Source organism: Monopterus albus, unplaced genomic scaffold (assembly GCF_001952655.1).
Source record: "Monopterus albus unplaced genomic scaffold, M_albus_1.0 scaffold38.1, whole genome shotgun sequence".
NCBI lineage: Eukaryota > Metazoa > Chordata > Actinopteri > Synbranchiformes > Synbranchidae > Monopterus > Monopterus albus.
In genome coordinates, this window is record NW_018127918.1 from 2,887,108 (window position 1) to 2,910,669 (window position 23,562).

General features: G+C 40.9%; 2 protein-coding genes across 2 annotated transcripts in view; one reads left to right on the plus strand and one right to left on the minus strand.

Annotated features, from left to right (window-relative positions):
- The window catches only part of LOC109959351 (N-acetyltransferase 9-like), a 561,041-nt gene that overhangs the window by 289,883 nt on the left and 247,596 nt on the right, over positions 1–23,562 (plus strand). The window lies entirely within an intron of this gene.
- The window catches only part of LOC109959353 (unconventional myosin-VIIa-like), a 37,975-nt gene continuing 14,630 nt past the window's right edge, over positions 218–23,562 (minus strand). The window contains exons 14-51 of the mRNA XM_020598631.1: positions 23,320–23,462; positions 22,977–23,187; positions 22,243–22,378; positions 21,427–21,533; positions 20,270–20,407; positions 19,770–19,928; positions 18,881–18,973; positions 18,636–18,730; positions 18,418–18,502; positions 17,734–17,952; positions 16,149–16,466; positions 15,493–15,702; positions 14,823–14,999; positions 14,142–14,231; positions 13,352–13,479; positions 12,659–12,785; positions 11,984–12,103; positions 11,625–11,798; positions 11,082–11,309; positions 10,352–10,522; positions 10,132–10,249; positions 9,931–10,057; positions 9,142–9,311; positions 8,766–8,956; positions 7,534–7,658; positions 6,225–6,382; positions 5,729–5,882; positions 4,662–4,817; positions 4,470–4,575; positions 4,091–4,204; positions 3,547–3,634; positions 3,345–3,451; positions 2,791–2,976; positions 2,234–2,350; positions 1,969–2,052; positions 1,629–1,748; positions 1,337–1,425; positions 218–522 (exon numbers count right to left, since the gene is read on the minus strand). Of these exons, the coding sequence (XP_020454287.1) occupies positions 369–522; positions 1,337–1,425; positions 1,629–1,748; positions 1,969–2,052; positions 2,234–2,350; positions 2,791–2,976; positions 3,345–3,451; positions 3,547–3,634; positions 4,091–4,204; positions 4,470–4,575; positions 4,662–4,817; positions 5,729–5,882; positions 6,225–6,382; positions 7,534–7,658; positions 8,766–8,956; positions 9,142–9,311; positions 9,931–10,057; positions 10,132–10,249; positions 10,352–10,522; positions 11,082–11,309; positions 11,625–11,798; positions 11,984–12,103; positions 12,659–12,785; positions 13,352–13,479; positions 14,142–14,231; positions 14,823–14,999; positions 15,493–15,702; positions 16,149–16,466; positions 17,734–17,952; positions 18,418–18,502; positions 18,636–18,730; positions 18,881–18,973; positions 19,770–19,928; positions 20,270–20,407; positions 21,427–21,533; positions 22,243–22,378; positions 22,977–23,187; positions 23,320–23,462 (5,493 nt within the window). The 3' untranslated portion in view covers positions 218–368. The remainder of the gene's footprint in view (positions 523–1,336; positions 1,426–1,628; positions 1,749–1,968; positions 2,053–2,233; positions 2,351–2,790; positions 2,977–3,344; positions 3,452–3,546; positions 3,635–4,090; positions 4,205–4,469; positions 4,576–4,661; positions 4,818–5,728; positions 5,883–6,224; positions 6,383–7,533; positions 7,659–8,765; positions 8,957–9,141; positions 9,312–9,930; positions 10,058–10,131; positions 10,250–10,351; positions 10,523–11,081; positions 11,310–11,624; positions 11,799–11,983; positions 12,104–12,658; positions 12,786–13,351; positions 13,480–14,141; positions 14,232–14,822; positions 15,000–15,492; positions 15,703–16,148; positions 16,467–17,733; positions 17,953–18,417; positions 18,503–18,635; positions 18,731–18,880; positions 18,974–19,769; positions 19,929–20,269; positions 20,408–21,426; positions 21,534–22,242; positions 22,379–22,976; positions 23,188–23,319; positions 23,463–23,562) is intronic.

Genomic DNA, 23,562 nt, shown 5'->3' on the forward strand with positions numbered 1-23,562 from the left:
TAATGAATTCATTTATCCCATTTATTTTCCCCACTGAATGTTGCTCCCCTGGCGCACACGGCAAAAATGTGTGTTTTTTTCCGGTATTGCTTCCGCATTCTGGTGTCCACTGCACATGCGCACTAGGCGGCAGTGGGGACAGCGGCCGAACTTTCTCAGGCTCCAGCGTTGAAATATCTGCCGTGCACACTAGCAAAGTATAAATCTCTTGCAATTACAAACACACCTTTCATATAGAATCGCTTTTATTAGCAGATGGAAGTCGCCTCAAGGCGTTTTACAAACGATGAACACATTTATTAGTGCCTTTATTCTATTATTTCAGAATCTGTGTGTATGTACATGCACATGTGTGTCTGTGGATCTGTTCATGTTTGGTTGCTTAAATGTCTCTGCTCAATCCGTGCCACAGCTTCACTGGCTCCTGTGGGGTGTTGATCATGTCCATCCAGTGCTGCAGCTGAGGGCCTCTGGTGTACATGAAGGGCCCTAACACCAGCACTCCCAGTAGGACTGGAGGCTCTGGGAGAAAGATATATGAATAACACTGTCAGTGTTTTGGATCTTATCTGCAGCAATATTAGGGGGGCACCGCCTAAGATGAACACATATTATTTAGAGAACTCTATTTTAGAGAACTCAGCTTTCTTCGTCACCTTTCTCAGCGTTGCCACCGTGCTGGTTTCAGGAGGCTCTGTATTTCAGGGTTCACTTAGCCACAGAGTCATGATGTTTTGATTAATTACTCTGACTGGCTTTTTTACTGGTGTGAATCCTGAAACCAGCAAGCTGGAGACACATAATATATAGACATATTGCACATAATATGACTTACCCTGATTAACCTAACCTGAGTGAACTTTCACCTCACCTTACAGCTGTCTTCATCTATGTCTTTCTCCGGTGTGTCTCCATGTTTGTTTCAGGAGGCACCCCACTAAGCCGTGGCCTGTCCCTATCAGCTGTTTACAGCCTAGAATAAACTGTCGGAAAATTTTGTGATCTTCAATCTCTGATTGTGGGGGGAGGATGATATCTCCCCCTTGATGTCCTGGCTCCCCCTTGCCATAGCATTAGTGTTGTACCTCACTATGCAGTTAGCATTAAGGGCCTTGCCTAAGGACCCACAGCTGGAATTCATGCTGAGAGGGCACTGATCCTACCGTACCGAAGTCAGTGGTCTTAACCACTGAGCTATCCACCTACTGTATAGGCCCATATTTAGAACTTTTACTGGTTTCTGCTATTGGTTAGTGGGACCATATCATACTGTGTATGTTAACAGCTCTGTGTGTGTGTTTGACTGTGATCGACAAATTTCCAGCTGTCTGCTCACTTGCTGCTGCACCAGGAGGTTCGCTGTTTGGTCATTGTCGTCAGCATCTGGCTGATGTAAGAGGTCAGGAGGTCATCCATTTTGTAGCCCTGAGGGGTCAAAGGTAAGAAATACTGCACTGAATTGATATTTCTTGAGATGGATAGCTGATTATATACAGCATACACAATATATAATGTAGAATCTAAATGTTTTAACTCATCTGAATTGTCACACTTTTAGTTTGAAAGCTACAGGCAGACACTTCCTGGTTACCCTGACCAGTGTAAACACTGTAAAGTCAGTGGCTCACCAGCAAAGTCTCACACAGGAGTTTGCTGCCTCGGACCAGGTTTCCAATGGTGATGTGGAAGTATGTGTTTCCGCTGCTCCAGTTGGAGATTTTAGTGAAGGGGTGAGTGGTGAGGATGTCCTACAGGAAATACAGGTTAGATGAACACAGAGTCACTGTCAGTAGCAGATACAGAACACACACGTGTACGTACAAGGAGACCCATGTCTGGGGTGCCAGTTAGCAAAGTTTCCTGTTGCAGCTCTAAAGCATTTGGATCATAGGATTTTTAAAAAATGTATTTCAGGAAACACCTTTTTCCCCCAAATGATAATTCTTAGGAACAACCTAATGGACCCACCTTGGACTTGGGATCAATCAAGCTGACTCCATGTTTGTTGACTGCAATCAGGAGGGTTTCTGGAAAGTTTGGATCAGTTGTTTGCTGCAGAAAGAACAAAACAAAACAAATTAAACTTTACACAGTGTAACAGCACTTACATGTTCTTGTTTTAAGTGAGATTAGACAATACAAGTAATTACTGCAGGTGACAAAGAAGAAAGTGGTTGTCTGAAAAAAATGTCAGTTATATTTATTACCAGCTTTTAAATCAAAGATTCTTTACCTTTACTTCAAAGAAGGCAGAACCGAATGTGGCCCACTTGTAAATGATTTTGAGAAAGGAGAGTTTAGCTTCTTCCTGAGTTTTCCCTGAGTGCTTGTCGAATGATGACATGATGCACTGATAGGAAACACACAAAAAAGGGAAGTTGTAAAACACCTCTGAACATTTACTTTGTTTACACACTTCTCCCTGGCATTTAGAAATAATGATTTTACTGAGAATTTTAAAAAAGTGAACATCAGAAGTCAAAATGCCAGTTCTCATTTTTTGTATGAGAGCATCTACCTGTATCTGTATTAGGCGGCCTGTACCTGTAATATGCAAGTTACAAAAAACGTGACCAAATTTTGAGTACTATCTAAGGAGTTAAATCCAATGATGATTTTTTTATTCTACATCTGAGGCCATGAGCTCAGGCAAAAACACATTTCAGAGTCACCAGGTTGTCTGTACAAACTCTGTCATGGAATAATAAACTCAACTGTCTCTTAATTTCCTCTTTGTGTGAGTGTTACTGCCCCCACATCTAAACCTGGTTCCACCCAGTTTCAGCTCACCCTCTTCCAGTCTTCAGGGGCCAGGTGTCGGTCCTGGTCCTGAGGGATGAGCTCCTTCAGGATCTTGGAAAAGCTGTGAAAGTGGGATTTATCCTCCCCAAACCTCACCCTGTAGATCAGCGCTGCCAACTGGTGCACCTCCTCCCTCGAACACTTGTGATAGCCTCGTAGGTACTTAGGCAGCTCCTATAGAGAGAAACAGTTGTTCAGATGCTGCATGTCTGTATGTGTGAAATGTTCAGTAGATTCAGCCATTTTAATTGCTTTAAGAAAACATTCTCAGGTGGTCCCTCCTGTACTCACTGTGTCCCTAAACCTACACAGACCCTCTGAGTTGTGTGTCCAAATACATTTCGTACACCTTGTGTAACTTTGGACATTCAATTCAGAAAGAGGTTTTAAAGGTGTCCATGGACAGAATATGTTTAACAAATAACTGAATACGCGCTGCTGTAAGAGAGGTAAGCAAAAACATGATATAAACTGTATTGTGTCAAGTGCAATTTTTTTTCTTTAAGTAAGATAAAATGTTAAGACTCAGTGTAGCCACACACCTGGTAGTAGTGGAAGATGGAGTCAGCCATGGAATCTTTTCCTGGCACAGTATTAGTCCAGAGCTTCTTCATGAAAAACACCTGATAGGTCAGTGATGGCACTCCACCTGCAAATCAAAAACAGAGATGACAAGATAAAACTATTAGTAGCTTGAACCGATGAGAAAATACATGAAATCTAAAGACAAGCTAATCTTTTTACCGTCTTTTACATGTCTGGCCTTTTTGATCCAGTCGGTCAGGTGCCGCACAAAGTCAAAGAAGAAGTCACCATCAGGGACACTGATAACCTGGAAAACCAATGACAGACCAATAATCTCTATGAGCATTTGATGGTTGTGATGTGAAAGAATTCATGTCCAAAATGTGCTCAGTGGTATCAATGTGTAGCCTCAGGCTCTGCAGACCTGCAGTAACAAAAACTATATAAGAGAAGTCTGAAATTATCTGAAGAATGGAAATTTGAACTACTGCAATTCCATGATGATGGCTAAAGACAGTGTGATGAAAAAGAAAAGCTCTGGAACAGCTACTAAATTGACCTTGTTTGTGCTGTGCTTTCTACTGAAGAAAACCACCAAACTCCTGCAGTAACTCAACAGTGAAGCAGGGTGGCACAGTGCAGTGGTTAGCACTATCGCCTCCCAGACAGAGGGTTCTGGATTCAAACATTACAGCTACCTGGTTAGCTTAAAGGGTAACCTAAAATGTTTGCACAGGATAAACAGCCCACAGTTTCTCTTCACCTTGTCAGTGATCTTGACAAAAAGACTAAAGCCCTCAGATGATTTGAGCATAAGACGTCCAGAGATGTTGTGGCAGAAGTCCTTGGCTTTGGTGCTCGACTCCACTTCAAACACCTGTGAATACCAGCAGCTTAAATATTAAATACTGCTCATATACACTTCATTCATTACAGATACCAGGCCACACAAAACAAACCCAAAACAAACAATCTTGTGCTCCAGGTTATGTTCAGCATTACCTACTGTATCATTCAACCAGCTTGCTGTGTGTGTGTATCTCAAAAACTTATCAGTACGATGATGCAGGTTATTAAAATTACTAACTTAACCTATTCAATCTTGTCTGCAAGTGTATGTTTTTTTATTTATTTTTATTTACCTCGTCCGAGTCATCTGGAAAGTAAACTTTATGGAAGATCTGAGTGGTTTTGTGCTGGATAGCCTCCACCTCCACCAAATGAGGAGGGTACTTTCTCGATCCATTTCTACCACAAACAAAAGAGGAGAGGTGAAATTGATATTAACTGAACTGAAGAAAATAAAACACATAAAGTATATGTGTGTGTGTTACCGCAAGGCTTTCTGCAGCCGCTGCATGCAGTCTGGAGCCAGTGAATAGTGTTTCCTTGCCTGGAGGAACTTCTGGACATGAGGCAGCAGGATGTTACTGGGAGGAAACAAACCAGTGCAGAGCCACAGCAACTCCCAACCCTTCTCCTCACTGTACCTACACACACACACACACACATATGCAAAGTAATGATGATTAATGATCCAACAAGTCAATCACTGTGTACTAATGCACATTTTTCTGTAGTTTTTAACTGTTTACTGCTGTTTGGTCTAAGCCTGGTTTGGCACTGTGGGCCACATCTGACAAAGCCGAGACAACTGCACTGATGTTGTAATCAAGTCTCCTGCATTTGTTTACCCATGGGGGTACAAACAACTATTGACAGATTACTTTGGTACACAAGAAGACTTGATAATTTAAGAAGTAATTTCTAGTAGTGGATTTATCAATGTTTCGCTGCGAGACAGCTCTCGCCCTGTATTAGCCCCCACGCAAATCTCCACAGGAGAAGGGGTATAAATAATAGAATAGCTCAGTTGTGAGCAACACTGGTGAGAGTAAGTCTAAATCTAGAAATACATGTATGTATATATTGTCTGGAACCTGTCCCTTCACCTCAGGGAACATTTTTACCCGTCTTGCACAGTAAAATCTAATCTAATATTTTAGACAGTATTATGCTTCAGGCTCTTTGTCAACAGCTTGTTTTTGTTTCCCCTCAAAACACTTGTCTTGTCTTGAACTCAATCCAACAACTAGGGAGTGGACTGAAACGCCGACTCTGAGCCAGGCCTTATCACTCAATATCAGTGTCGGACCTCCAGAAGAGCTGAGGTTGTTAAAGCAGCACATTCATGTCTGTGGTTTTACATTCAGCCGCCACATACAGTACAGTATTGTTGTAATGTGTACATTTTGCCATTTAGTGCTCCTCCTGCATCAGCTTTTGCTTCCATAGTGTGTTCCTAAGAATGTATGAAAAATGCACTTTGCATTTACTGGATGTCTAATAAAAAAAAAACAACAGTCCCTCTTTGAAATGTGTGTCTGTGTTTCAGACTTACTTGATGTGATTATTGGTTAGCTGCTTGAGAATTTGACAGAAGATCTCATCTTTGAGCGGTTCGACCTTCAGAGCTCCTTCAAAGATGTGATCGGTGAGTTCGCTGACAGAGTGCATACGTTTAGAGGGGTAGTCACCCATATACTTCATCACAGGTACAGGCTTGATTAAGGACATCAGTCATTAATATAAAAATAGGTGGATTCTTTGACTTGGGAACAGAATATCAGTTGAGAGGTAGAGAAATATGATTATTTGGCAGTAATTTACAACAATAAATAAAACACTTGTTACACACTGTAAACAAGAATAGATTAAATCTAATTAAAAGTGGCAGAACTGGGAGATAATTGTCATTATGGGACCAATATGTGGAGCTGAAAGAGCAGATTTACTGATTATTTTATAAAATTTAGGACTTATTGTATGACAACAAATATCCATTGATGCATGCAATTAACACACAGCAGTATTGACACACCTCCAGTAAAGGATATCTACGAAGGCCAAGCAGGCCTCCTGGGAGAGCTTCTCATATGCCAGGACCTTCTTCAGCAAAGGCTGTTTGAGAGGCTCCCTAGTGCAGCTCCACAGATGCTCCTTCCCTCGGGCTTTTGAGATCATCACCCTGCTCAGAGTGCTCCTTGGAGGAGGCCTGGACACATGCAGGAGAGATTAGCAGAAATCACAAAACACTCAAATTCCACACAGTATTCTTGCATAAGTCAGTCATATTAGACACTTTCACTATTATTTTACAGGGCCAGTATCTAAATGTTGAAGTATCATCAGGGACATCCTTTGGGCACAGGTGAGCTAAGTGGTCACCTAGGCTGCCACCAGCTGGACCTGTCCTAGTGTGTGTACACGTGACAAACCCAATAGTGACCCAATCATACCCAATCCTGCTTCATAGCACTGTCAGCAAACAATAACTCCATAAGTTCCCTTTCATTTCAGACAGCAAACTGTCACTAGTGTCCAGGTCAGATGCTGGCTGTCATATCATTACCTGAAACTACTGCCTGCAGCTGTGCAACCAGGCATCTGTTTACTCATACCATTGTGTCAGTCTTAACAATCTTGGTTACTTATGCTTCATGCAAACGTCACATTATAATCCTGACTCATAACTGGGATGTACAATAGCCATGTTTATCAGGGAGTTGGTTAGTTCAATAAAATGTAGCCTGTAATGATTAAACACAGAAATTAGAATGAAAATAAGGACCTTTATCCTGTGGATCAACTTGGGACCAACAAATCCAGGCATTCTGTTGAATAGTTATTGGCTGTGAAAGATGTCCCCCTGTGCTCCATTAACCTCTGATCACACAGTGCTATGAGCAACTGGCCCTCTGAGCCATAAACTGTATGACAACTGCAGCCAGTTGTTTCTGTTAATTACAGTATATGACAGCAAGCAAAGCAATGGCTTGGCACTGGTTTCAGTGACAGACTGCAGATGAACAACATCTCCAAGCTACTGCTATTGGTTAAACTGTTCAGTATGTTGTTAATGCTGAGGTTAAATCTTGTCCAGACATTCCTGTGACAGATTCAAACAGACATCCTTTATTAGTTTGGTACTGAACACTGTACAAAATATTATTGGAATCAAGCATCTTATCTCATTGCAAAGTTGTAACACATCTAAACAGTTAATGTTAATGCAATGCTTTTTTGGCCTGGAGCACTGAAATGTCCAAAAATGGCCCTGAGTCTAACTGCACTTTGAAATATGGAGGAGGATACTGAATCTAAATGATGTTTGCATGACGTTATGTGAAAGATTAGGAAACACACCTGAAATAGTCATAGGAGAACTCCTCCAGTGTGTAGGCCTTTGCTTTGTCCTCATTGTCAGGAGGGTTCATCTGAGACAAACTGATGGATTCTCGTCTCTGATCAGGAGTCACCGTCACCAGAGCCTGAGACCGAGGAAGTGAAGGAGTGAAGAGGAAGATTTGAGCTGGGAGATGTCTATTAGATTACGATCATAGTACTAGCAGAGGTAAAAATCTTATAGTAGATATAATAAAAAAAAAATAGAGGGCTGCTTTAACAATGATTAATGCAGTGTGAGTCTTTTAAAAGGAAGACAAGACAATGGATACTGGACAGTTACAAAGGAACACAGGGAGGCACTGCTTTGCTGCACTTCCAGCGATTGCACGGCTGTTGCCTATGAAACAGTTACAGAATATATTTCTCTATAAATAAACTTTTATTCTTGTCTTCTCATCTATGATCTTCTCACCTCTACTCTCAGAGAGGAAACAATTAGGTGCATTTCTAAAAATGTTCAACTGTTCCTCCAGTGGTCCTAATTTGCATCATCAAATGGAAATAAGTGCACCGATAATCTTATTTTTTCATTTGTAGTTTCCTGAAAATGAAACTGATTATTATTTATTGCATGCAGAATTTTGGATACTTTTTTGAACAGCTTGGTGTTCTGATGTAAATGTGAAAGATTGAAAACATACACATATCTGACAGGGTGTCAGCAGTCCTTGAAAGGTCTTAAATAAATTATTATTATTAATTCAATTTAAGGTCATAAAATGTATTTTTGATTATTATAAGATAGTATTAAAAACCGTCATGTATCATGAATATAAAATCAGTTCTTTGGTCTTGGCTGAGTCTAGACGTGTGCTCATTTTATAGCCTTCCATATGGTTGGCTTGGTTCTGCCCAGGCTGCCACCTGCTCTCACCACTTTTCCTGAAGGTTACAGGATTCAGGAGGCACTGTTAATAAATAATGTTAATGATGTTGAGCTAAAGAGAGATGCTCTAGTACTCAGGGAAGTCTTATTATCTCAGTAACATTAGCTAGAATCTGGATGGTACCGTCTCGTGCGGAGCCACTATGGCCGACGTCCGACTTGTCTACAGCGGCAGACTGCTGAAAAATTAATGTGATGATATTCTATTGATTTTGAACTTCTACATTTATGTAGGCTTTGAAACTAGGACTGACCAATAATCTATAGACTACAGTTGGGTGCTCATCACTGTGGCCTCACTCACCACTAGGTCATACTGTGGTCTGGTGATGGTGGGCAGCACATAGACGGAATCAGCAGGGAAATCTCCTCTCTGTCCGGTCCTGTCGTTGATGCCATGGGCCCAGCCGGAGTTCATCACATGCTCTCCGTTGTGTTCATCCAGGATGATCAGATCCCCTTTTGAGAAACGCAGAAATGTGGAATCTACCCCCACTGTGAGACAGAGGACACATATAGAGATAATGCTTTAAAATATACATCAAGTTTATGGCTTAGCATATTAAAAATACATCTACAGTAGCAGCAACTCCACCATCAATCTCCCAAAAGGGAGATTCCACTAAATACCAAAAATATGTCAATACATGCTTTCTCTTCAAACAGTCAGCAAATCTTACCAGGGCCAGGACAGTCCAGCAGCCCCACCACATACTTGGACCTCTTCCTCAGACCCTCGAGGAAGGCGACCACCAGATCACGGATGTCCTCTGCATTGTTGGAGGTGAACGTGTACTCGTCTCCCTTGATGGTGGCTAAGGTAAAGCTCTGACCCTGGTGTTTACCTCCTCTGGAAAATGCAAATGACTTCATTAAAAAAATCATCCTGTTAAAATTAAAAACGTAATAATCTCTAATTGGGCCTTAATACACTTTTTAAAAAGAATACCTCAAACTTTCAAGTTGACAGTTACCAAAATCAAGTTCCAGGAACATGAGGGGGGAGAGGGTGGCTGTGTGCATGCTGCTTTTTAGTTAAACACCGGTGTCTTCACACCACAGGCACAATGTGTGAACACACAGTGGTTTACATGTAAAACTAGGACTTAATGCGTTAGGTTAGGGATAAAATGGGGCCTTCAGTGCGTGGAAGTTTGTGTTCTGTTTGTTCAATAGCTGATAAACTGCTCATACAGTCTCAGTTACTGGTTGATTCTTGGAGTGTGGAGTGATCCTTCATGTTCTCTCCCTCTGTTCAGCTGTGAGTGTGAGTGTGTGTGAGGACCATAGCCCCACCCTGTTCTAAACAGACACCAACACAGGGAAAAATACAGTGGAAAAACAAAACAGGACGGTCCGCGTCAACCCGATGACGATTAAGGGAAGCACAGGGTGGACTTCTCGGTATGTTACAACAGTGGAAAACGCAGCTAGGATCTGTGTTGCTTCAAAGAGTTACCATACTGTACCTGCTACTGGACACAGCAGTGATCTCGGGGAAGGAGAGCTCCAGAAGGACCTGCTCCTGTTCGTCCACAAAGTAGACACCAGTCCAGTTCACTGCCACAATCACGTCGTTCTTGGGCAGACTGGGTCCTGTGGACAGACGGTATGATAGCCGTTTTAAAACCCACTGAGATAGGGAATGTGTAGACTAGCATGTTACTGACCTGAGAATTTGAAGGCCTCATAGAAGCGTGAGAAGAGTAAAGGCCACTTTAAACGAGCAAAATCCACCACATCCTCCTTCACTTTCTCTGCGTTCAGCCTCCTCTTTGTGTGTAATTCCTGCAGAGTCCGTTGTAGTTAGTTACTGTCGCACAATACTGCAGCATGTTGTTCAGAAAGTTTAAAAAAAGTGTCTGTTTTGATGATCACTGTGGCACATACTTTTTTGTGCACACTAATGATGAGCTGAGCCCACTTCTCTGCATTCTTATTAGAGGTGATTTCCCTGTCGGGGATGTAGGAGGGGATGAGGCTGAGCAGGCGATCCTGGAGCATCTCAGAGCCATAATCCACATAGTACTGCTGAGAGGCCAGTTCTGCTAGGTCCTCTTCCTTCAAGGAAACAAGCACAGCGGATTAACAACATTTTTTTTAGAGACTTTTGCAGAAGTGGTTCAGTTGCAGACCTTATCGTATCAGAAAAGAACAAGACTGACTAAAGGATACTCTTGTTCTTGGTGCAGTGCAGTTTCAAACCTACAGTGAATCTGACCCAAATTTAGAGCTAATTCATTTAGATTCTGGTTGACATCACTCAGTCTTTATGAAAATGTATACAATCCCTGACTTGGGATTCACAAGTTCATACCCTATAGCAATCCTGGACTCTACTATTTATGGTGAGTACTGCTAATATTATACCTGCTAAAGATCAGCATTTTAGTATACTGATGTTTACGTTTAGCTCAAAGCTAAAGACAGCCATAAAGACTTGACTACAGTATGGGAATTTCAATTTCAAAATCATTCTCACTGTTTGAAGGAGTCGATAATATTTATTAGGAAAAACACACAGACCTGATGCACCTCTCCTAAAGTCTAGTGTGTAAACAAAAATCAAAACTGCGTTGAAAGCAACTGTATATGAAAAAAAAACAAATCTAATACTGACCCTCTCACAGCGATACTCTCCGAACTTCACCCCTCGGACAATCTGCTGGTAAATGAGGTTTGTGGAGACACAGTCCTCAGCAGGGTTGTGCCATGGGGTGAAGATCTCTTTCCTAAAAAACAGTCTCCAGGGGGCATTCCTCTCCTGGGCACCCTGCTCCTTCGCATACTGCTCACACTGGGAGACGGCGTCCATGATGTGGTCGCTGCCGCTGCCCAAAGATGACACCTGGCAAAAGCAGTTTCACAAAGCGCTCATGAGCCAGCCTATGTATGAAGTGACTGTTAATGTATATCTTGTTGTAACATTTTGATATTACAGAGTAATACAGAAATGCAAAATGACTACAAAACACCAGGAAAGGACAAAGAAATTAACATGATTACAAATGATGCAAAATGGCTACACAGAAAGTTGCATTGTTTGTAGCTGTTCCATGTTTCTTTCAGTCTGGATGTACATAGGAGCAGTGGGGCGGGGGATTTTACATGTCTATGTCCTGGGGCCTGTTCTCTCATAATAATCCCATAGTGCTGGTTATACCTTGTCAAACAGGGCGATGTACAGTGAGAAGCCAAAACGATCTCTCAGGTTGATCTTGTCAGCCAGAGCATTGCACAGCTCACTGGCAGTGGTAGCTGAATCAGCCAGGAGGGTCTTGGTGGTGCCATCCATAAATGTCACTGGTAGCATGATGGGCTTCTTAGATTTAGTGGCCTGAGGGGCAAAAATTATATCATTTGTTTTTTTGATAACTTCTACAGTCTACAATTAGACACAAACACATAAAAAAAAATTTGGGAAATGCAATTCATTGCTTTCTATGACTTCTCAAGACCTGAGGATCCCCTGACCAAAGTGAGCAGACAACACAAAGACAGAGTAAGCAGCATGTTCAGTACCTGAAGTTCCAACCAAGATGGCGGCTGAGTTCGTGTGCGATTGACAAATGTCCTCCTCAACCTTTCCTCACAATATGGAGCATAACCAGGTGGACCATTGTTCAGAAATGTCCGTAAATACTAGAAACAAAGGAAAATAAGGCTAAAGAAAATCTTTAAATCACCAATCTTGAGTAAAATAAAGGCCCGGTGCTAGCTCAGAATGCCTGGTGTTAATGCTGGAGGCAAAGAGCTGAGTGATTTCAGTCACTGATCTGTTCTGTCTGCACCCTCTTTGGTACAAGGCACAAGGATGTCTTGTCATGTCTTCTGTTCAGTCTGCTCTGATTTCTTAATTTGCAACAAAAATGACTTGATTATGGATCAGTGAAGTATAGACAAGGGAAAAGAACTATAGTCAGTAAAGCAGCATCTCGTTTGCAGTAATCAACAAAGATCACCTAATTCTTTGAATACGACATCTTAATAAAATGTTTTTGATTGGTTTCAATGAAATTTTCAACATTTTAATATCTTTGCTGTCCCCTTCAGAGTGTATTTAATCTTAAGTTACAAATATATGTGGGAAAAAAATACAACAGCTGAGTAAATATTGACTAATTAGAAAGTCAAAAATGAACTGCAGTATTTATATTTGGTGGCATTCCTATCAAAAGTGAGCAAATGATTTCTTACCTTAACAAACTTTTCGGACGGGGCGAAGCAGCCCACGCAGAGAGACAACAGGATCCATCCTCGGGCATGGCTGCTCTTGAATGGATTCTGAGTGAGCTGCTTGCAGATCTGGCAATAGATCTCGTCCCTGAGACAGAGAACAGCAGCTGCAACAAAATCTGGACTTGTACTTATCAAAGAAGAAACTTCATCCTACCTTCAGTGTACCAGTAATGTTTAAACTTAGGTGATCACATGATTCCAACCCCCCTGCGACCCTGTTCAGGATAAACGGTATAGATAATGGATGAATGGATGATCGCATGTTAATCTGACACAAGGATAAACCTGGCATACTGTTCATACCCATACCTTATGCTTAATTTGGATACAAGTCAGTTCATAGGACAAATCTTTCTGAATATAGCAGCACCATGGCCTACCCTCACATTTGTAACTGCACTACTATCAAAAACATCAATACATAAAACACAATCATAAAGCTGGATGTAAACAACAGTGCAGCTTCATGGCGTTAATAGCAGGGCTTTAGATCATGAAGGTGCAACGGGTTAGCAGACTGTAAACAAAGCAGAGTGCTCACACGGAGATCTCCCGCATGTGCATTTGGCTTTTACTTACTTCAGATTTACAGTAGCAAGTAACAAAGACATTAAAGGAAGTTACACTAAAGCTGTCTGTACTGTAGGTCACCTTAGGGCAGGCCGCAAGATGCCATTGCCAATGATGAAGTGAAGTTTCTCTAGGTTGGAGGTGGGCCGGTCCTCCAGCATGCTGTTCCCCTGGAGGCTCACGTCTCCTTCTGTCAGCCGCTTGGTCACCTGCCACAGATAAAAGAAAAACACCGCTCAATGAACATTTTAATTGAATTTGTCTACTCAAAAAATGATCACCCTGTCCATTAAAGCTATGTAACTTTTTTCAAACATTTTTATTGTAGAAATATGTTTCAAAACTTGTCTTAATGTGGAGAACAAACGAATATCTGAATAGTCAGATACTTGGGTCGAGCCCTACTTAAGCTACATACTGTAGCTTTAACATGCTCCTCTGCTTACACTGAGAAATTAGCCAGTGCCATCCACATCTGTAATGATGGGTGCAGAATTACAGAGTTTTTAGGGACTGGGTCAATTCTAAACAGATTGTCAATTACAACTTTTCCACCACAGGAACTCTCTCAATAGGCAAAAAATCTTTAGAGGAATTTCACCTGCATTTCAAACAAAGGAACACTGGACTAAAATTTAGTTCCTCTACCTGGTAAAAAAAAAAGCCTGCTTTGGGGTTAGGACTTTCCAAGAGTTCCAAAATTATCAGGGCAAAGTTTGCAAGCTTGAACATCTGCATTGTTGCTGCTTTGTTTATTGCTTTATGTCTAGATCTAGCCTGGCCACAGACCTTCAGTCTCTACTGTGCTATCAAATAAAGACGACAAAGCCCAAAAATATCTTACAACACTTCTTGCTGGGTTGAGTCTCACCTCCTCAGTGATCTTGGATTTCCTCTTCAAGGTGAGAGACACAAGTTTATGCCTGACGCTGTTCCTCTTTTGGCTGTCTACAGAGCTGTTCTGTAACACAAACATGGGAAAACAATGACATTTTGACCAAAGTGACTATCGCTACAGTTCGGCTACATTTACATTACAGGTCTTAATGCTCAATTTCACTTTTTTTGTCAGATCCAAACTTGGTGTGTTGATAGTTCACATTTATGTTTGTGATATGTATCAAGGTCCATGTGTGAACATCGCCAAAGTCCTAAACTGTCACACATATACACATTTAACTAAAATATGAGTCACGTGGGTGACGGTCATGTCTCACAGTTTCCTCAGAAACTGCTATGATATGTTCCTTCCAGTTTAGCTTGGTCAGAGATTTCTCCATAAATGTCTAACTAATGTGGAACATCTTTGTCTCTCCACTGGTGCCGGGCGCGGTTGTAGCCTTTTTCCATTTTTATTTTTACCCACCTGTGAGGGGCCAGCACTGAATGATGATAACAGGAGTGAATTCCAATCGGACCTTTCTTATGAATCAGATCTACATCCATATATGGAAATGATGCAGATCAGATTTGAAAGAATCGTCAGCAGATAATGTGAACACAGCCAAAATCCTCAACAGTCAATTGAAACAGCATCTTTCTGTCCTCTCACCTCTCCTTCCACCTGCAGCTCCTGCATCTCCTTCTTGTAGGTCCTTTTGCCAAGCGTTTCATAAATCTTGGTCATAACAGGAACCTTTTCGCTGCCATCATTAATGACCAGCTGGCATTTGGGCTCAGGGAAGTCTCCCATGAACCTTAGCACTGTGATCCACACAGCTAATGCAGCCTGGGAGACAGAGCAGCACATTAATATCAGCAGCAAGTTGAGGAATAAATGTGCTTCATTTAATGACTAGTCACATACATCATGTTTTGTCAGCATGCATACTTATTGGTGCTTTGGTAATTTTGTTGAATTCAATCAGCTAGTTTGGCTCTGTCCAAAGGTTAAACAAATCTGCCAACTAACCGCTCTAATGTATACTGATTAAACAAATGAGAAATTATGTGTTAACTTGTGATCTTTAGATTTGTTTTGTTAAACTTTGGACATAGTCATGCTAGCTATGTCCCCTTGCTTTCAGTGCGAACCTAAACTAACCATCTCCTGGCTTCAGTATAATAACATACAGAAATGAGCATGGTATCAGTCTGCTCATCAAATCCTATAGCAAGAAAATATATAAATATCTAAAACATCTATCACATAATGTGAAGAACTAAATGAACAGCTGGGAGAGGGAGAGGCCTTTAGGATTGAGGTCAAAGTTCAGTCTCACCAGCTGATCTCCCTCATCCTCATGAAAAAGCAGAGGTTGTTTCAGTGGTCGTCTGATGAAGGTGTGTGTGGAAACACCCTGAAAATAGGTGGCTGCAAACTTGGAGAACTTGTACTCGGACAAATCCTCTTCTTCCTCGTCAGGTAACGGCCGAGCTTCATTCAACACCTCTTCTTCGGCTTCTGCACCACAAAGAGTGTTCTCCAAGTCCTGAGTAGTAGGAGATGCATCAATATAATATCCAGTTATGAAGAGACAGAAACAGCAGACAGCCAAAGTTAGTAACTAGCTGATGAAAACAAGTTAAAGTGGTTGCAGAGTTCTTCCAGCCACAAGTGACCAAAAACAACTACTGCTGTGTCCCAAGGCCACACCACAAGCTAACGGTCATAGTGCTGTATAATAAGTGTGTTGTATGGATGTAGAACAGGAGCTCTGAGATTATTCGTGCTCCGTCTAAATAAAACACTCATGCAGTCCATCCAGTAGATGTTGAAATATTTCAGTCTGAACCTGAACTGGTGGATTGAGACATTGCCATACCTATAACAAAAAACTCTAGCATAGATCAAAATGAATTCAAATTAAATCAGTACAAAATAATGGGTACTCAAACTTTTCATTTTTATTGGGCTATAAAAACCATGGATACATACTTCAAACCCAGCTGGTGCTCGACCGTCCTTGTTGGGTAACGGCCCAGAGTTCCCTAGGAAACCAAACATGTGGTCGACTATGTCTGAGTGGTCCATGGGCTGCTTCTTCTCCCTCTCCATCTGCTCCAGCATCTCCTTCTTCTTTCTAGCTTCCTCCTTCTTCTTCCTCTCCCTCTCTTCCTGCTGCTGGGCCAGCTGTATAAGCCGCTCCTGGTGTTTCTGCTCGGCCTCTGCCTTGGCCTGCCAAGCCGACATCTGGTTTCGCAGCTGTTCCTCCTCGGCCAGGCGCTGGCGCTCAGCTTCTAGGCGATGCTGCAGCTGTGAGGGGAGGGGAAAGAGGAACAGAGGTTTCATAGAGGCAGGTGGGGTGTACTGATGAACGTTTACTGATTTGTCTTGTTATGTTTTTGATTACTTGTCTGTTTAAAACTAGAGCAGACAAACTGCAGGGAAGCACTGGAGAAAAACATCATTATAATTCTAAAAAATTATTCTAAGAAATACATGACCAGACACCATTAATCAAAGTATGGGTTAAAGTTGAGCACAATATTAAGTACTTTTACCTACTTTTACAAGGGCACACAGTAAATGCTACAGCAGAATAAATCTAAACTGCCACACACTATCAGGAGAGTCACCAATAAAAATTGCACAAAAGTCAAAGTTTTAAAGACAACAAAAATAAATGTACAACATTAACAACATGTAACAGCAACTGTCTGTGGTCTGGACTTCAGCTGCTCTATCTCCAGCTCACCAACTCGACTTCTTCATTGTCAGGTCACTGGAACTGCAGACTTGATCAGGAATTTATTTCATAGTTCTCAGAAAGCCATTTAAAAACTGATCAATTTAATAACAAAGTGAGATTAATCAACCATTCACCAAACAAATAATTTATTAAAAATCATCTTTCAGAACAGGGAAAAAGAAAGAAATGTGCAACAATGCCAGGATAAAAAAAGACATTCTTAAACGCTTACAGTACACACATTTCCAAAAAACAACAGATAGAAAACTAGGTTCAAAACAAAATTTCATAAATATATAAAATAAGGTTTTATGGTGACAAATTTTAGACCTTGATTTTATATACTTCCAATGCCCTCTCTATTAAATAAGAAATGAATTAGATAACTAGTTAGATTATGTAAAATATATAAATGAAACAATAAAAAGTAAAACTCATTCTAAAAGCCCAACATGTAGAAAACTTGAAATATAGTCTTTTTAAAATCTACTGGTTGATATGAGTTATATTGGAGGGGTTTGTGACATGGTAGCAGACATACAAAATTAAAGGAACACTTGATCATCACAGTATAAAATATGAAAATAGAAATGTTTATGGATAAATGGGCACCACTTGTACAGGCTTTCTCCTCTGTGTTTCTGAGTTGTCTTGTTATATGTTAGATTACATGGACATGCTGTATGTATTAAGGCTTCACAGTTTCTTTCAGTCAGATAAAATATGCAACATCATTTTTTTCTGTGTTTACCCTCAACACCAGTATCCCTCTCTTTCTGGCATGTCAACAACATGATTTAAATAGCAGTAGTAAATAGAGTAACTCTTTACCTCTGCCCTGAGCCTCTGACAGAGGCGTCTTGCTATCATGCCCCTGGTGTAGGCCTGGATGGTCAACACGGCACGGAGATGTTGGCAAAATGTCTGCCGTATGAGGAAGCCGCGGCAATGGGCTTGGATGAAGATAACACAACGGCGAGTCATCCGGTAGCTTCTGTAGTACCTTCTTGCCCTGTAGACTGCTTGGAGACGCAAGAAGCCAGACTGCATCTGAGGGAGAGAAATGGGTGAGGTATAAATTGCGTGGCGCCGAGGGCTGCATAATTATGGCTAAAATCATAATCACAATTATTTTGGTCAACACTGAGGTCACAATTATTTAAAGCTATATTTGTAGTGTTAATTTTGACAGCCTTTCAACAGAAATGCATATTAGTTTTGGTCAAATTTTAGCCTGTTTCATATGGTGTGTGGCTACATTTTCCTAGTGTGTCCCAACGGTTTTTGTGTGTAATTCTCTGGATTGTATATGAATATGATTCATAAACCTGTTTCTTCCAAGAAGCACTAAAGACAGAGACAGAACCTCACTGAATGCAAGACGGTAGTAAAATTCATAGCTCATAAGAGCAAGTGATGTCAGTGGGATAAAATAGTGTGACTGAGAAGTTGGAAGCAAGTAGCCACTGAAGTGTTGATGAAAAAAAAAAAACTACAAAGGTGTAAAAGACTCACAATATTGTAATTCTTCCTGCATTGATAACCTCTCCAAACCTTCTGGATTAAAGTCACAGCACTCCTCAGTTTAAGGAAGTGAACCCTAAGAAGAATGATGAACAGGGAGAAATTAGGTGTATAAATAAAATAAATACACACATAAATTTATAGCATGATTTTAAAAAAGCTTCCAAAACAAAGACTTCCATGAAGCGCTGCCCATGAAAGTTCCTGACCTCTCTTTATGTCCCCGCACAGCCTTCTGGATGAGGATGACCTTGTCAGTAATGGCCTTGTCTCTCTCAATCTCCAGCTGCATGTCGTGGTGGTCCTAAAAAAACAAAACAAGCAGCAACACCACAAGTCAAGAAAATAAAGTTGAGATAAGCTATAACTTTCATCGGTCGTACATAACGTCATCAAACGCCAACATGAGGAAAAATCTTTTTTTTTATGTCACATCACAAGTATGATGGACAACCTTGAGGAAAATCTTGGTCTTCCCGATCTGCCAGTCGTCATGTTTCCCCAGCCGGCCCTGGACTATCTGCTGGCAGGTCCCTCGCAGGTCCTCCTGGAAGGAGAGAAACTATGTAAAAACACAACTCCTGGATCAGTAATTTTAACACAAGTCTCATCAGATTCTGTATAACACTGATAGTTTCTGTATTACAGAAAAGTCACATTAAAATAATTTGGCCTTAAACACTGGAGTAGTTACACAGATACAGTATATAAGTAAACAGCATATTATAACCAGCACTTCAGAGTTGAGAAAAAAACATCTCTTTGTAATTATCTGTTGTGTGCAGTGACAGTGCTCCAGAGCTCTGTCATTGCACTGAGACTGCATTTAGTACCATTTCCAGTGGGCCTGAACATGACCGATTAAATCTGACAGCCCATGATAACCCCAGGTATGCTGCACAGAAGCGCTAGGCAGGAAGATAACCTGTTGCTAAGCTAAGATAAGATAAGATAGATGAGCTTTCCCTGACTCCATTTAATACAGACATAAGATATTATTTCCCAAAATGTCAAACTGTTTCTTTAAAAATGGTCAGCTTACCCTAATTACATGTACACAGCAAAATCCTAGACATATTTTCTTCTCTTCCTAGGGACTACTTCTTTAGAAATAAAGATTTCAGTGCTTTCAACTCCACAAATAAAGTTTCTTTCACCACTTCACTTTACTAAGGTGGCAGCAAAAATCTAAGTAAGTTATAAATAAAAAAAAAAGTATTTTTACAGTGTGGGTGAACTTGCCCTTTAATAATGGCATTGGAAGCCTATTCAATCAGGTCTAATTAGGACTACACAATACAACAGAAACAGATCTAACAGATGTCAGTGGCTGAGTGGTTGACCTGTATGTGGGCAGGTTTGACGCCAGGTATGAGGACTCGGTAACGATCCACAAACTCAGCAAACGTGTATCTGATGGGATAACCGGCTCGCCGGATCCGGATCGTCTCCATCATGCCGGAATAACGCAGCTGACGAATACACAGCTCTCTGTCAAACAACTGAGAAAACACAGAAGAAATCAACACACGACAGTGAAACTAAAAATCAAAACACTGGACTTAATGGTAAAATTTTATGAAATCCTGTAAAAGTAGCTTTGAGTATCCAGTTCTTTAAAGACTCTGTTACACATGGTAACATTAAGAAAGCTTCAGGCTAGGTCACGGCAAGGGAACATGCAGTAGACACTGGTTAGCTGAGAGAGTATGAGTGTATATAAATTTTAAGGGACACAGTATCAAGGCAAACCTGAACCTGTGCTTAAAACAGTACAAGTCTTGTGTTAAACCAGTGTTGTACTATGCAAGAAACCCAACACACAAGCACAAATTACACCTACCATAGGTTTTTTGAGCTCGTTTGGTTTTATACAGCGAACAAAGAATGGCTGACACACACTGAGAGTCCTCATCAGCATCTCGAGGGAGCGTTTGAACTGGCTGCTCAGAGTGGGAGAGCGCTTCCTTGTCTCGACACTCTGCAAAAACACACACAGTCCTGATAGATTTAGACATATAGTTTTATGGCATGCTGTCATTACTATTCCTCATTGCATCCGTTTCACATCAGTGTCTAGCTTTCATTTCTATGCACAAAACAAGTTCATTGTGAAGGGTTCTCACACTTTCTCTTGTTACTTATTTATTACTAATACTTATTCATTTAATTTAATATCTTAGTGATTGTTCCCATTACATGATAACTGCTTTATATTTCAGTATGAATGATTCAAACCACACTGTTCATTGTTTCACACTATTTGGAACAGGTTTTCAGTCCAAAATGTGGTGATTAAAACCAACTTTAGACATGAGTTTTAGGTACACGATGCAAACACACAGTGTAACAACAAAGGATGTTATTCCCTTGAACAACACAAGACTTTGCCTCCAGATTGCAACCTGCTGAAATAGACGAGGACTGTGTCAAAGAGTTTTATGATTCATTTTTGAGGACTGAGTGTGTCAAAGAGTTTTATGATTCATTTTCATGGACATCATGCTAAACTTCTCCTCTGGTATCTGCTACAAAAAACTGTGTACCTGCAGAATAAAGAAAGCGCTTCAGGAAGGGAGAATGCTGATACATGGAGGTGCATCATGTACTTGGATTGGTGGGTTTTTATTCATTTTAAACGAACACACACAGGGTTCGAGTGACCACATGTTGCTAAAGGCCGTTGATTACCTTGGGGGCAGGTGTGCTGGGCTGCTGATACCCACACAGAAACTGATGTCAGAGGAAATTTATGAAAGACAGAGAAGAGACAGCAGAATGAGAGGAGGACTGTGGCAATAGAAAAAGTCAACACTGTGAGGGGAAATGCTAAAGGGAGGCAAAAATTACCATCATTATCACCTGAAGACAGCAACACCTTAAATGTCACAACAAAAGTAAGAAAAAAAAAAGGAGGCAAAGAGCATTTGTCCACCTTTACAAGTATTCGTGTGCATTGCACGATGAGCAAGATCTAGAGGTGTTATTTGCTGGTCTCACCATGGCCACATCAGCCTGGAAGATCTGTTTGATGAACTTGTTCTTGGACGAGTGAACGAGCTGGATGGTGTCAGTGTGGAGGCTGTCTCGGTTTTTCTCCAAGAACCCTGGAGGATAAAGGATGAAGAGAGAAGAACTGTAAGAATGATTTCACACATTTAATTTGGTCAGCTTGATCTGGACAAAAATCTGGTACTGTTGCCTGTCAGTTCTGCCACCATATTCATGAAGGATCTTATGTTACCACTGTTGCCAAATGGTTCCCAAGAGTTTCCCCTTAAGAGCTATTCAATGATCTGCTGAGGGCAACTTTTCCTGCCTCTTTGCCCACCCTCATTTTCAGGTGTTAGTGTACATAGGAAGAGCACCTGTACATGTACATGTACAGGAACTAAACATTACCATCACTGTTGATTAATCTGGCAATTATTTCAAGTTAGCAATTACTTGTTTGGTCTATAAAAGTTAACTGTCATGACATTTCTTCTGATGTCTTCAGATGGCTTTTTCTAATTAGCAGCCCCAAACCCAAAGATATTCAATTTACACTGTATTGCTCATTTTTTGACTATAGCTGTGTGTTAATAGAAGGCACATTACATGGTTGATGTTCTCCCTGTATTAAAGTCTGTTCAGGTCAGGCTGACTGCATTTTGTATAAGGTCAGCTTTTCATATTGTTGTACTAGGATCCTACATTGAGAGCCAAAATTGCAGTATAATGTAGATCAGCAAAAGAAGGATGAGAAAAACATAAAATAAAGCATGAAATCAAGACAACATGCAACAAATTTGAGACCGATGAAACAAAAAGCACCTCTGATCTCGTAATGCACCACACCAGCGAAATGTTGGATACCAAACTGGGATTCATAGCTGTTTTTAGGAGGGATGTAGTTGGAGTTGAGCTTGTGCTGAGAGTTGAGCTTATACAGCATTGTAGCATCAGTTCCCTGACAAAATACAAAGAACCAGGAGTCATTAATAAAGCAATGCAAAATACAGTGCCCCAGTCTTTTCAAGACATTATTATCCAGGACATTGTCAGCATCATACTGTAAGGCCGGTATGTCAGAAGGAGTTTACACTCTAGAACAAACAAGTTTATCTACGGGGAAGTGTCCTTTAAAACCCACAGCGTTACTTTTGGATTTCCTTATAAAGAACAGAGACTGAGACAGCCTAAATCCACAGAGGAGCTGCAGCAAGTTCTCCAAGATGCCTGGATCAACCCACTGGCCAAGTACCTTGAAAATATTAATCTCACAAAGTTAACCTGTCAAATGTTACTCTCACAGGACAGTGGCCTGTACATGGCAGTGCCGATTTTATCTACAAATTTGAAAGTGGGGTTTAAATAATCATAAGGCTTTAATATGTGTATCAGGAATGTACAGTATCTTTCCCCTAAACTGCTGAATAGGAGGCTAAATTCAGCACGGTCAACAAAATATTAAATCTGATGCCAACAACAGCACAGTGAAAGGAATCAGATCCGTCATGAAGGCAACATCACTGTTAAGTGACTTTCTGGGTTTTCCAACATTGTACCTTAGGGAACTTGCTCTCTTCATCAATGAGGGAGATGATGTTCATGGGTTTGTTGGCTATCATGTCCAGTGCATCCTGGTTGTCTGTGAACTCGATGTGCTGCCAGTTGATGTCTTCCAGGTTGTACTCTTCCTGTTCCAGTTTGAAGACATGGCGAACAAAGAACTGCTGCAGGTTCTCATTGGCAAAGTTGATACATAACTGTTCGAAGCTACAGTGAAAACAAAATCAGAGAAGTTTGACAATACAGACTAGGGTTCAAACAAGTATTATGTTTGATAAATGGATAATCAATAAAACAGACTGGACACTACTTCTAATCAAACAGACAAGCATAAATAACCTATTGACGACGAAGTTCTCAAACCCAAAGATGTCCAGCAACCCGATCGACTTGCGTATGATGTTACTCTCACAGGACGGTGCCCTGTATATGGCAGCATTGATTTTATCCACAATCCAGACAAACAGCCTGCCATAGATCCCCTGTAAGGTCAAGCTCAAAGTTATAAATACAAATCTTCAATCTTTTACATCTAACAACTCTAGTTGGCAAACATTTGCATTTCCTCACAGACAAGAGCCA